General features: G+C 45.1%; 1 protein-coding gene across 2 annotated transcripts in view; it reads right to left on the reverse strand.

The window, feature by feature from the left end:
• The window catches only part of PRRX1 (paired related homeobox 1), an 82,481-nt gene that overhangs the window by 13,119 nt on the left and 55,708 nt on the right, over window positions 1-13,654 (reverse strand). For both annotated transcript variants that reach the window (XM_084637123.1, XM_084637124.1), the window contains exon 2: window positions 1,450-1,625. In XM_084637123.1, the coding sequence (XP_084493249.1) occupies window positions 1,450-1,625 (176 nt within the window). The remainder of the gene's footprint in view (window positions 1-1,449; window positions 1,626-13,654) is intronic.

Raw genomic sequence — 13,654 nt, forward strand, 5'->3', positions numbered from 1 at the left:
TGGCATTGGCCACTGTAGGTAGACAGGATACTGGGCTGAATGGACCTTTGGTCTGACCCAGTATGGCCATTCTTATGTTCTTATGTCACTCACAGGGAGTTTCCAGCCTGAGCAGAAGCAGAAAGCCTTGGCAATCCCATGAAGAACCCTATCCTCTTGTGATTCCCTACCCAATCTTGAAATCTCTTGAGGTTCAGAACAAGTCAAGGGGATCTTTAGCTCTGATATGGACCATTCGTGGCAGTCTGGTGGTGTGATGAGACTCCCTGAGTGCACAAAGCTGGGATAACCAGCTCTCTCTGCTTCCCTCTCCCCAGGATCTCTAAGCAATGGTACATGGTTAGAGTGATGCTGCACTCCAACAACTCCCATCCAACATAATAGCCCCTTGGGGCCTGTTACTGCTGCCACAAGTCCTGAGGCTGCTTCAGCTTGCACAGGGGCACAAGGGGGGTTCAAACCCACGTTTGCTTGCCATACTGGGTCTACATGGAGTGCAGCTTAGCCAGACCAGAAAGCTAAAGCCAAGATGCACAACCGAACTTTGGGATCTCAGCTGAACATCTCAACCTTTTGAGGTTTCCCTCATCATGATCCAGAACCTCTTCTCTACCCCCAAAAGTAGCATAGCTTTGCCACTATAATTAAATATTGGGTGTAATGCCTCCATAGGAAGTTCAGTCTACAGTGTATAACCCACACAGCTCACTTTGGAGAAGGCTTCTTGACTTGGCATTTTTGCCTGTGTCGTCAATCTGATTACAAAAATGGACACCACTTCCAAGCCCCTGCTGAGTTGTCTCTGATTGCCAAAGCAGATTTGCACTAGCGTTTCTTTCCTGACACATTCCTACAGAACTTAGCAAATTCTCTCCCTGCTATAGAATTCCATTATCTGGCTGAAAAATTCTACAGAAAGGATCCTATTCTCTATTCAATTCTTTGGATTTTTCAGATATATTTGGGGCAGGGACTGAGGATGAAATTTTCAAGAGTACCTAAGTGGCATAGGAGCTCCCATTTTCAAAAGTAACACGCACCCAGGATCCTAAGTCCCATTGACTTTCAGTGAGACTTTTGAAAATAGGCTTCTAAGTCACTTCTGAAAATTGTGGCCCTTGTCTTTGTATGGATTTGTACAACACCTAATGCTATGGGGCCTCGATCCCAATCTGGGGCTCCAGGGCTCTACTGCAATAAAATTATTGTTATTGTCCTGTTTGATTTCTATAAAACCCTAATGTTTCACTCTATTCAATATGATAGAGCTTTTCAGAAGGATCTCTATGGCATTTATATGTTTGAGAGCTTTACTGACAGTAAGGCCCATGTTCTTTAACAATCCTCTATCTCTGCAGCCATCGTGCTGGCTGGGTGAAGGCTAAAGCCATGGCTTGCTGACAGTACCTGGATGAGATGGGTGGAAGATTGACTTCTGGCATTACTTACCTGAACTCTGGCTTCAGTGAGGTTGACTCTGCGTGCGAGGTCTTCTCGTACAAAGGCATCAGGGTAATGTGTCCTCTCAAAGACTCTCTCCAGCGCCTGGAGCTGGCTGCTGTTGAAGGTGGTCCTGTTTCTTCTCTGCTTTCTTTTCTTCTTCTCTTCCGAGTTCAGCTGATCATCTAGAATGGGAGAGAATCAGACAGGTGAAGTGCTGGAACTAGATTACTAGTGTTTCTGAAGCATCAACAATTACCTTTAAAAAAAAAATTTAGATCTCTGCATCATTAATTTAGATCTCTGCATCATTTGGATGAGAGATAAAAAACAAGATCCTGGCCACTTGGATCAAAGTTGAGACACACATTTTTCATAGATTCATATAAATGAATATATTTGGATGCCAGAATAAATCATCCTTGTCATCTAGTCTGACTGCCCCTGGAACACTGGCCAGAGAACTTCCCCCAGTGATTCTTGTATCAAAACCCATAACTTCTGGCTGAGCTAGAACAGACCTTTTAAAAGAGATTAAACATCAATTTTGGAAGTCTGGGCCTATGGCTTCATGTCCCTTTCTTCACCAATTGGTCCTGGGACTGGGACTTTTCAGCTTGGAAAAGAGATGGCTAATGGGAGATATGACTGAGGTCTATAAAATCATGACTGGTGTAGAGAAAGTAGATAAGGAAGTGTTGTTTACTCCTTCTCATAATACAAGAACTAGGGGTCACCAAATGAAATTAATAGGCAGCTGGTTTAAAACAAACAAAAGGAAGTATTTCTTCACACAGTGCACAGTCAACCTGTGGACTTCCTTGGCAGAGGATGTTGTGAAGGCCAAGACCATAATAGGGTTAAAAAAAGAACTAAATAAGTTCATGGAGGACAGGTCCATCAATGGCTATTAGCCAGGAATGGCAGGAATGGTGTCCCTAATCTCTGTTTGCCAGAATCTGGGAATGAACGACGGGGAATGGATCACTTGATGATTACCTGTTCTGTTCATTCCCTCTGGGGCACCTGGCATTGGCTGCTGTCGGAAAACAGGATACCGAGCTAGATGGACCTTTGGTCTGACCTAGTAGGGTCATTCTTATGTTCTTTCTTGAAGCTGTCTTTCTAATACAAATGTTTCCCTCTGTTCCACATTGCAGAGGGTAGCAAACCGACAAAAATCTTCCAAAGTTTGGATAGGAAACATGTGGAGGGAAGTGAAGACTAGACTGAATGCTTCCCTCTGCCCAATGCTGGTAGAAGCCCTTCTGTGCAGACAACTTAATGCAGACATAGGGTCAGAGCTTCATCTAGTATACACTGGCATAGCTCCACTGAAGTCAATGGACCAGATCCCCATCTGGTGTAAATCAGCAAATCTCCGCTGAAATCAATTTTAGGAAAAGAAAATAGGAACTCTGGACCTATTCAGCTTGGGGAGCTCACCATCAGTGTGTAGGGCCCTTGATGTGGAGAAATTACGCTGCTAGAGTAGATGTCGAAGGTCCATCAGGTCTGGGCTGGGATTCCTCAAACCCTTCAAACTCTACTGGATTTAGAAGGCCATCCTCCTTGCTTCTTCTACTCTAACATTAATTCATCTTTCCGCCCCATTAGACTATGATCAAGGGACTTTTCTGTGAAGGTAGGGCAGCCTTGGGATGAAGGCACTGGCATAGCATTTAGGAGACCTGATCTGCCATGGATTTTCTCTGTGACTTTGGGCAAGCCCACTTTACATCTGAGGCCTGCAGAGATTAAGTAGGGATAACATCTCCTTCCTCCCACCTTCTCCCTGTCTGTTCATTTACAGAGTGAGCTCTTTGAGTCAGGAATTGTCTCTTACTGTGTGTTTGTACAGTGACATAATTGAGCTCTCATCTCAGTTGGGACTGCTAGAAGCTATCCTAATACACGTTATTATTGGATGGTTTTTGTATTCGGTTTTTCTCTTGGCACATTTTTTGTGATGAAGAAGATAATGTTGTTCTCCATCACTAGCTGTTGCGGTCAATGCATGCTTCTGAGGTCTCCCTAATTTCCAGCTGCTTTGCTTTTTTGCAGCTGAAATTCTTTGACTGGCTACCTTCTTCTGCTCCAAAACTTTGCCAGTGAGACCTACCATAAGTAGCGGCTGCTGCATATTCCCCCTCCTCCATCCCTTTACCACCAGAGGTGATTGGTTCACATGGCTGAGCAAAGGACCAGCTGTTCTCGGGTACTCATTTCAAGTACCTACCCTGTTGCGCTGAAGCTAGAGCCAAGTATTGAACTGAGGATTTAGAACCACCAAGATAAAAACCATGCCCACTGCATTAATAGGGAAATGCAAAGACAATCCTATTCCCATGTGCACAGATGTGCCAGGATACTGAACGAACAGCACAGTGGTCAGATACAATGGTAATCGATCCGCTTACCCATTGTCCTGCCACGACGCAGCTAGTTATGGGTATGCCCAACCTCTGCTGTTTTGTGATAGTGACCTGGATCTGGATGAAAAATTCACCACCAAATTATTTATTGATTTAGCCCCTTGCTGCGAATGGTCCACAGACAGGTGGCGATTTTTACGTATTTGTTTGCTCGTCAGCACTGCTTGGTTCACGCTCAGAGCTCATCCATTTCAGCTTAGGCCTTATTCACAAAGTGTCTGCTGCCAGTATGCATTGTTCCCGAGTCACTGGTTGCCCTACATGATTAGTCACCTAACTCACATGGTTGGTTGGGTTTCCATTTTCTGCAGTTTGGAAGAACTATACTTTATAAACAGGAAGACTACTCGAAGAACTCATTGATTGGTTGCTTCTCTCAAGAAAGCACCGGAAGATCATTTTAGGGGAGAGAAAGAGGAAGAGAGTGTGCTAGCAGGAACTCAGCAGGGGCTGGGAGTTTTTCAATTTTTCTTTCTCCTCTTCTGCAAAGGAAAAACCATTGGATTTGCCTGTGTGCCTGAGCCTTGGGTTTTTAACAAGCTAGATTCCTTCGTGATTGACAGAGAAGACAGATTTATTTGCTGGCTAGGAGGCCCAATATTCAGCGTTCTCTTGTCATAGTCAAGAAAAAGCAATTGAATGTATCCGTATTTGCTCAGTCCCAGCTGCAAAGGTTACAGAAAAATCCTTGTCTGGGTCATTTAATTGCCTTTATGCCAGGGCTCTGGCTGGGGGTAGGGAGGGGAAATTCACTGTGCATGTCCCTATTCCCTATATAACGTCACACACTATTTCACAAATCTGAAGCAGGCAATGACTTCCACTGGTCTTCATTTTGTGTTGCACAGTCGTTCACTAATGGCTCATCACGGTCATGAAGCACAGAGCTACTGCAAAATGTGCTTCACATGCCCCATTTGCTTGTGGTGAGTGTATTCGTGACAGGTCTCTCCCCTGGCTCCAAGGAGCACTGCCGTCATCCTGCATTAAGTGCTGTGCATCTATTGATTTTCCCACGTTTGGCCGTTAGGGAGCACGCTCACTGCCAGTCTTCAACAATTTAGCGTGCTCCCATTGGCATAAGCTGCACTGAACTAGCTTGCTGCTCCGTTTGATTCGTTGCCTCAGTGCAAGCAGCCAAACCTAGGAGTTGCTGTATTCTCCCCCTTCCCAACCACCACACTATTTCCTATATCTGCCATGAGCACGGATTGAAGGTACTGATCTCCATTTTCTGTCATACATCAACTGCTCGCTGCAACCATTAACTGCATGGACAGGCAGTAGTTGTGAGCAGTGGGGTCACCAGTCTATATTGCATATGATTGATTGCTAGGCCTCTGGCTCAGGGGCAGGATGGATTTAGATCTGTAACTCCTACACTTGCTCTAAATAGGAAGGATGGGCTAGTAGAAAGGGCACTGGGTTAGGTTGCAGAAGATCTGCCATCAGCTACAGACTTCATGGGTGACCTTGGACAAGTTGCTTGACTTACCTTGTGCCTCTGTTTCCCCATCTGTAAAATGGAGTAATAATTCCCTATTTCATAAGATTGTTACAAAGCTAAATTCTAACTCTAATGGATTGATTTCTAAGGATGCCACCCAACTGGGCACAGCACAACCTTTCCAGGTGACTTTTAGAGGCAGCAACTCTCACCAGGGCAATTCTCACCAACTATAACAACTTGCACTAGGGTCCCAAGACTGCATTTTGAAGACCTCTGTGCTAAGATAATTGGATCGTGACTTTTGTGTTCTGGACAAAAGTCCATCATATACTACAGTAAGGCCACCAACCTTACATTCACTTTTGACCCTAGGCTGCTCATGCTCTCCATGCTGTAGGTCAAAGGCCAATGCACTGACCCATTTACCTTTCATCCCCATGGTAATATTTGTAACACCCTTGCATAACGTAACGGAACTTGCAAACCTGGATGTCTGGGTGACAGCAGATTGCTTTTCATGTACCAGCATTTCTCAAAGGGCTGTATGTACAGATGATAAGCTATGAGGAGATACAGAATATACATCAGAGATTCCAGCTATTCAACTTAAGGGGGTGGGGGAGTTCTCTGGCTGTGCTATGCAGGCCAGATGATCACAATGGTCCCTTCTGGCCTTGGAATCTATGAATGAATCTGTCTATAAAACAAAACCTTTTCTTGAGCCAGGAACAACACTGAGGACCAAAGCTTATTGGACATGTGTAGCCACCATTATCAGTGTATCTGGATTCATAAAAGAACAAGGATATCAGGGCCTGATCCAACACCAATTTAAGTGCATGGGAGTCTTTCCTTTGACTTCAGTGGAGTATGGATCAGGCCCTTAGTGTGCAAACAGTGTTTGCTATTAAGTATTTGCTATTTGGCATTGGTTATTCTCCTGTTTAAAATGGTTTCAATCATCCAATCAGGAGCAAAAACAAAACTATGGGACTTGGGTGACCCATCACACAGAGTTTATGAATAAACAGTCTTGGATTCATGCATGATCCACGGGTATTTAGTTGCTTGGTCAATAATTCAACAGATAGCGATCAAATAATGATACAATGTAATTATAAACAAATTTAGGAAAACTGTTATGGGTTCACAGGTAGTCTAGGAACAGAAAAAAGGGGTTCAATCCATAGACTAAATCCAGCCCTAGTGAGCAGAGACCAAGTAAGATCTCTTTCCCTGTCACAATCCCAGGACAGTCTGCTGTTGTTCTATGTTAGTTTTACATTGTCTACTCATATTCAGTGGATCCTTACTCACTTCAACCCCCAGATTACCCACAAAAGATAAGGAACCAAAGAAAGACATCAAAGGGGATGAAATAGAAAAATATCTAGCAAGACATTGATATGGAATGAGCTGGGGCCCAGCCAGTTTCTCTGCTACTTGAGTGTATTTTCTGCATAAACATACTAGGGGAAAAATCAACCCTTAAAAGGTTAAAAATAAGAAGAGCCATGCAAATAAAAAGTAAAGTCTGCTCTGGTCAACATCCTGCATGGTGGAAGCTCATAACAGAAAGGCTTCCCGGAGCAGAAGAGACAGCTTGAATATTGGCCCTTCAGTTTACATGGGGTGTCTGCCTTTCCTCACCAATCACTTGAATTGTGAGCCCTTTGTTTACCTTTGCTAACATTGGAGACCACAATGCTGTCGTGGCACTTAAACAAGTGCTAGAGTGAACGCAAACATCACTGGTAAAGTTGACAGGTGTCCTATAGTGAATGTCTCCAATGAGCAATTGTATCAGAGACTAGCATAGAAAGAATAGAGGTTTGCTTATTATCCCGCTCACCAGGTCCCGCTCAAAGGCATCCTAGGCAAAGGTGAAGTTTGGTTCCTCCCATTACTCCCTGCTCCACCTTATGCAAACTAGCTCGCTCGGAAAACCATCCATCCCTTCGTTCCATCATTACTTCTTCCATAACAGCATTACTGTTCCTGCTTCGTCAGAGACCACAGAGCCCTTTAGTTCCACCAGAACCTTAGCATTTGATGCAGCAGTGTGGCAGTGTGGCTCCAGATGTCCCGCAAAACATTTAGGGAGCTAAATTTTTATATACTGGGTAGTCAAACCTTTGGCCAGCTAGGTAGGGAACTATCCAAGAGTTTGCTGGAGCAATAAGACCATGTAGAACATGGTCCGAGATGCCTTGCTCTTCTCAGTAGCTTTGTTTCTTCTGAACTGATCTTAATGAAAACACTGGGGAGTTATTTTCTCCTTTTTATCTCACTCACTGGCCTTATAATGAGGCTTACATCCACCATGCAACAGGATTGATTCTCTGCCTATTTACATTGGTTTTATGCCAGGGGAACTTCACTAATGTCAGTAGAATTGCACATGCATGAACATGGTGTCCCGGAGTAGGGAATCAGACCCGTAGTACCGCTCCCATATCTTCACCAAACCATAATAGTTTGACACAGCTGCTTCTTGTAATCTGTACCCTGCCCGGCTTCATATTATTCAACTCTAAGGGTGTATGTACACTGAAAAAAGAAAAAGAAAAAAAAAAACAGCAGCAGCGAGCCGCAGAGCCCAGGTCAACTGATTCAGCTCATGAGGTTCCCACTACAGCGCTAAAAGCAGCAGTGTAGACATTCCTGCTCTGGCTAGAGCCCAGGCTCTGAGAAGCCACCCCCGCACAAGATTTCAGAGCCTGGGCTCCAGCCTGAGCAGGAATGTCTACACTGCTGTTTTGAGCCCCATTGTGTGAGCCCCGCAACCCACAGTCAGTTGACCTGGGTTCTGAGACTTGTTGCTGTGGGCTTCCCCTGCCCAGTGTAGACATATCCTGCACTGGAACTTTCAGAGGTGTCTTGGCAGTTGGGCGCCTAACTGCCATGTAATTCCAAAGGGAACTAAGGTCCTAATTCCCTTAGGTCTTTGAAAATTCCAGTCTAAAACTTTTTCTGATGTATGGTCATGTGGACAATGCCATGTCAAGTGAGCAGGTGTATTAATAACAACAATTTGCACTGACAGCATCTTCTCTCTGAGGAGCTCAAACATGCATGAATAGCTTCACAGCATCCCTGTCTGTCAGGTCAGCATCTGTTTCCATGCTGTAGGGGGGAAGGAGAGAGCGAGGAAGGGATCTGGGTCCAGCAAAGTACTGAAGCATGTGCTTAACTTTAAGCATGCAAATAGTCTCACTGAAATCAATGGGGCTTCTCATGTGATTAAAGTTAAGCATCTACTTAAGTATGTTGCTGGATTGGGACCTTAACGTTCTTAAATATAACAGACCAGATCTTCGGCTAATGTATATCAGTGTGGGCCCATTGAAGTCGAAGGAGATACATCAGCTATAACCATCTGAAGATCTGGCCCAATAGATTTAGAATAAAATAAAGCACTATGCCTCACCTCTCCCATAGTGATACTGCCTTCTTCCCTAGTGTCGCTGGGAAAGGGTGCAGTCCCAAGACAGGAAAGTTTTTATTAAGAACATGAAATCCAAAATGTGTTGTTTTTCTGAGCACCTGTTTGGGATGCTTTTTGCTGTCCATCTGGTAACAGTTACTGCGCCTGAATACCTAAAGTCCATACAATTGGGAACAAAGGGACATTCCACTTCAACTGAAATGCAGTTTTCAGATTCCAAAAGATTTACCGCTCCCATATCTTCACCTCCCCTCACTAGACAGTCAATCCCCAGACAGATTCCTTTCCAGTCTGGGAATGCCTGGATACAAACATGCCCATGATTTCCTTGTATCTGAGAGGAAGTGTTTGGAGATTAGCTTTAAACAGGAGTTTTGAATCTTTAAGCCGAGATGGAATGTGTTAGAAAAGCAAGTGTGTTTAGGAATTTTGGAGCAGTAAAGTATGGCCACACGGGGTAACAGCGGGTCATCCTGATTAGGCTACATGAAGATGAGTGGGGGAAAGAGTGGGACACAGTTTAATTAATACTTGTGCTGAGTGTAGTGTTGGCATTTCTGGTTATGCTTTTTGTGGGTTTATTTCAGCCAGTGATGGGGTTGATATACGAAGGAGGTGATACTCTACTGCCTTCCACCTTGTGTAGTCACCGAAACCTGTGCAGAGGGAGAGAACTCGGCCAGTGATGTGAGTTCTGACAGGGTAGCATTTTACACTCAGAGCACACAGTGCAAGGCAGGGGAGAATCAGTCTCATGGTAGTTGCCTTGTGGTGTTTCAGTTCCTCGGACAGTGGAAATACCGCAAGACTGGCTGCTGTGGTTTGTGGGCTCCACAGATGGTTTCTGGAGGCATTAAAAAAATCCATGAAAATTGTAAGTGCCAATACAAAGTCAGAGATTTGGCTTTTGGGGGAGGTGTCCACCTATGGCTTCCTCTGGAATCCAAATGAAGGTTTCTATTAATACAGGTTCAGCGGAGGATAAAAGGGTCAGATCAGGGAGTCTTTCCATTCACTTCAGTGGGCACTGGATTGGACCTGAAGTAAGGGCAATGCAACAGAGGCATAAACTCCACAGAGGAACCCTAGTGAAACAATAACAAATGATGGGCAACCCTCATAAGGGCTGAAGGTTCAGTGTAAGTTGTCTGTGAAGGGTCAGGTTGGGTTTTTTTCCCCAGTATGTCTGTGGGAACCAGGCAACTGTTTCCAATCAGCAGCGCTGCGGATAAGTAGTTGGGTCAATGTTCAAATAATACCACTTCACTCTTCAAGTGGAAAACCCAAGTGCCTGAGTCCTGAGCTGGACTCTTTTGTGTAGGGAGTTTGGGAAGGATTCTGAACCCCGCCCGGCTGAACCACATGTGTTGTGTGATCCCCTCCACCCCAAACCGGCCCAAGTTGTTATGAGTTTGGCAGGCATAGCTTCACCACAACTTCATGACATTTGGATCACAACATCCACTGGGCTACATTGCTGCAAACAATCACATTGTGCTGATAGCCCAGCATGTCGTGTGCATTAAGCACCCAGAAGAGGGAGAGTTCTGAGTTTGAGCTCAGATTCTAGCTCATTGACCTTTATGACCAGAATCTGGGGTTTGCTAACTCCTAGGGATGGAGGAAGAATAAAAGGGACCCAAATCTACACATACTTCAACCTAGCATCCCTGCCACCTGAGGATCTCTCTCTCCACATACCCCAGATGGACTCTGGTCTTCTTTCCGCCTCTTAGTGCTTGATCTTCCTCCTAGAGTGGAACAGCTCAGCCCAGCACACCAAGGGGCTTGTTCTGCTATCTGTTACCCTACCTCCGATTCATTGCTCCATCTGGGACCCTATGGACTAGAGAAGTGCATTATAGGCTTTTCACTTTCCTCTGAAGAATCAATGTTTGGCCAGTCCCGGAGGCAGGATACAGAATTAAATGGTCCATTGGTCCAATGCCATAAAGTAGATTGTTTGTTCCCGTGATACCATAGTGAAGGGTCACCTTATTTCTATCTTGGTTGTCATTTCTAGACACAATGGACCTGGTTCTCTCCCACTTATAGGAGTTTTACATTAGTGTGCCTTCATTGACTTCACTGGAAATATTTCCAATTTACACCAGCATAGATGAGTGGAGAAACCATTGGTTTCTCTTAATATTCATGGGAAGATGGGTTAGCTAGAAACATGGCTGAGATTCAATTAATATAAACCCTAGTGGGGGCCTTCTTAAACTGGGTTAGCTCTTACATTGTGCTTCTCATCATAGATCTCAAAGTGCTTTACAAGGAGTGTCAGTATCATTATCCCCATTTTACAGATGGGGAAACTGAGGCACAGAGGTGACATGACCTGCCAAAGATCACCCAGCAGACCAGTGGCAGAGCTGGGAATGGAACCCAACCCAAGTCTCCTGCATGCCAGCCCAGGACTCTATCCACCAAGCCACACTACCTCTCTTAATCAGATTCAAGAGCGTCTAAGGAGGTCACAAATCAGAGCCCAAACTACATATAGACCAGTCCTAAGATGCTGAACATACTGATTTCAATGGGAGTTAGGCATTTAAGTATCTTGAAGAACTGGATCATTGGATCACTGCTTTCTCATTTCCCAAATATTTCTCAGAAAGGAATTAGCCCCTCAGGGCTCTCTTGGGGTTTCATACCTCATCTTCTGAAACATCTAGTACTGGCCACTATCAGAAACAGGATGTTGGACTAGGTAGACAGTGGGTCTGATCCAGTCTGGCAATTGCTACATTCCTGTGTGACTAGGAGCGACGATCTCAATGCTGTGGGGAGTGGATGAACAAAGGAGAAGGCCTGAAAAATGCTAAATGTGCATCCTGTCAACAGCCCCAAAAGCATCATCGCAATTTGCTTGGTTCTTACGGGCATGAAGGGAGATGCCAGTGATTCACAGCTCGCTCATTACAGATGGGATCCAAAAAATAAAAGGTCAATAAAAGGCGACTTTGTGCAGCCACTGAATGGAAAATTATGAGCAATCGTTATATTCCAGTGACTCATGTGAAGGTCACCCCTGGCCAATTCACCTCTGCCATCAATTGGCATGGAGCGTGGACATTACTCACCCCATTACGGGAAGTATCTGGACACAGATTGCTAGGCAGCTAAGCCCAGTGGTGGTTTCCCTTGACCACCAGCTTGGGTTAATTACAGGGACAGAGACTACTTAGAGGGTGTAGCCACAAAACCCCCAGTAATGTCAATGAGCGGCTAAGTCATCCCTTAGGCAGCTTTGAAAAAATCTCAACCACCCTCAGCACCTTGATTTCTATTCCCCTCCCACCACTGTCACCATTTCATTGCCTGGAACACCCTTTTCTTTTCTTCTTCATCTTTTCCTGCATTTGCTGAATAGCAGAAAAGGGTCAAAACCAGCATCTGAATGCTGCTCTCTGGTAGTTCAAACACAGGAAATGTATCATGGCTCAGACTGGTTCACATCCTCCAAGGCCCGACCCCCTTGCATGCCCATACCTATCCCAGCCTATTAAGCGCCTATCCCACGCCCGCCCCATCTCTGGACTGGACCCATGACATCCCTCCAGAGGGCGAGGGGAGAACGTTACAGGGTAGACACCTGCCCAGATCTAAACGGCAGTACAGGGCATATAGCACTTTGCTGTCCAGGTTACTCAGCACATGCTAAAAGAGAGAGGAAGGACCATCCATTGGTTAGAGCACTAGCCTAGGACTTGGCTTGAACTCCCTGTTCTGCCATAAGCTTCCTGTGTGGCCTGGGGCAGATCATGTATTCTCTATAAGCATCAGTTCCCCAGTAGAGATAATAGCAGTGCCCTGCCTTGCAGCGGTGGTGGAAGGTGCTCAGATATTGTGGCGATAGGGGCTGTATAAATACCATAGAGAGAGCCTGAGATGAGGAAATAGAAAGAGGAGAAATAGGAGAGAGAGAAATACTATAACAGGACACAATATTTGTGTGTCAAAAGTTGCTGTTATTTAGATTGTAAGTAGAAGGATTGGCAAGCCTGGAGGTCTATCACGCAACCAACACCCCCACACTGCCACCCGGAGGCAGCTGCAACCCAGACGCTCCCTGTGAGCCACAAACCACAGAGGCTGACTGACAGTTGTCTTTAGCGACTGCTGATTGGCTCCTTGACCTTACATAAGCCCATGGGGCGTACCGGGAAGTGTCCAGGCAACAATATGGATTCCCAGCTAACTGCCATCACAACCCTGCTTCTCTGCCTTTGAACTCCCGGTACTGACCTTGGCTCTGATTTGGATCCTGATTCCTGACTGACTCCCTCAACCCCAACATTGAGATTCCGATATGTTGTACTGATCCCTGGCCCAATCCTGACTCAACCTTGGCTCCTGACTTAGACTCTGGCTTTGACCCTCAATTTGACTCCGACACCAGTTCTGATCCCTGGAATCAGTTCCTGATTCCCAAGACCTTGCCACTAGTCCTACCTGACGTTGCCTGGGATCCTGACAATAAGCTCTTTGAGGCAGGGGTTGCCTCTGACTATATGTTTGTACAGCACCATGCACAATGGGCTCCTGTCCTCTGTAGGGTGCTCCAGCCACTGCAATTATAATAATGTCAGAAATTGAGGCAAAAGAGGAATAATTTAGACACAGCTACTGATTATTATAAACACGATAATCAAATCCACATTGAAACTAAACAGTTTGATTTAATCCAAGAAGGGAATGAGGCTTTTTCAACCCGAGACATTTAACCACAAAGCATAGGATACGCCAGGAAAGATTTTTTCACATCAGTTGTGTAAGCTGGAAGCTCAATGACTTAATTCCAGAAAGAAAGCAAGAGCATTGAAATATATTCCCAGGCCTCAAAATACTGAGTAATAACCTAATATTGAGTCT

The sequence above is a fragment of the Lepidochelys olivacea genome, assembly GCF_965140295.1.
Source record: "Lepidochelys olivacea isolate rLepOli2 genome assembly, chromosome: 8".
Taxonomy (NCBI): Eukaryota; Metazoa; Chordata; order Testudines; family Cheloniidae; genus Lepidochelys; species Lepidochelys olivacea.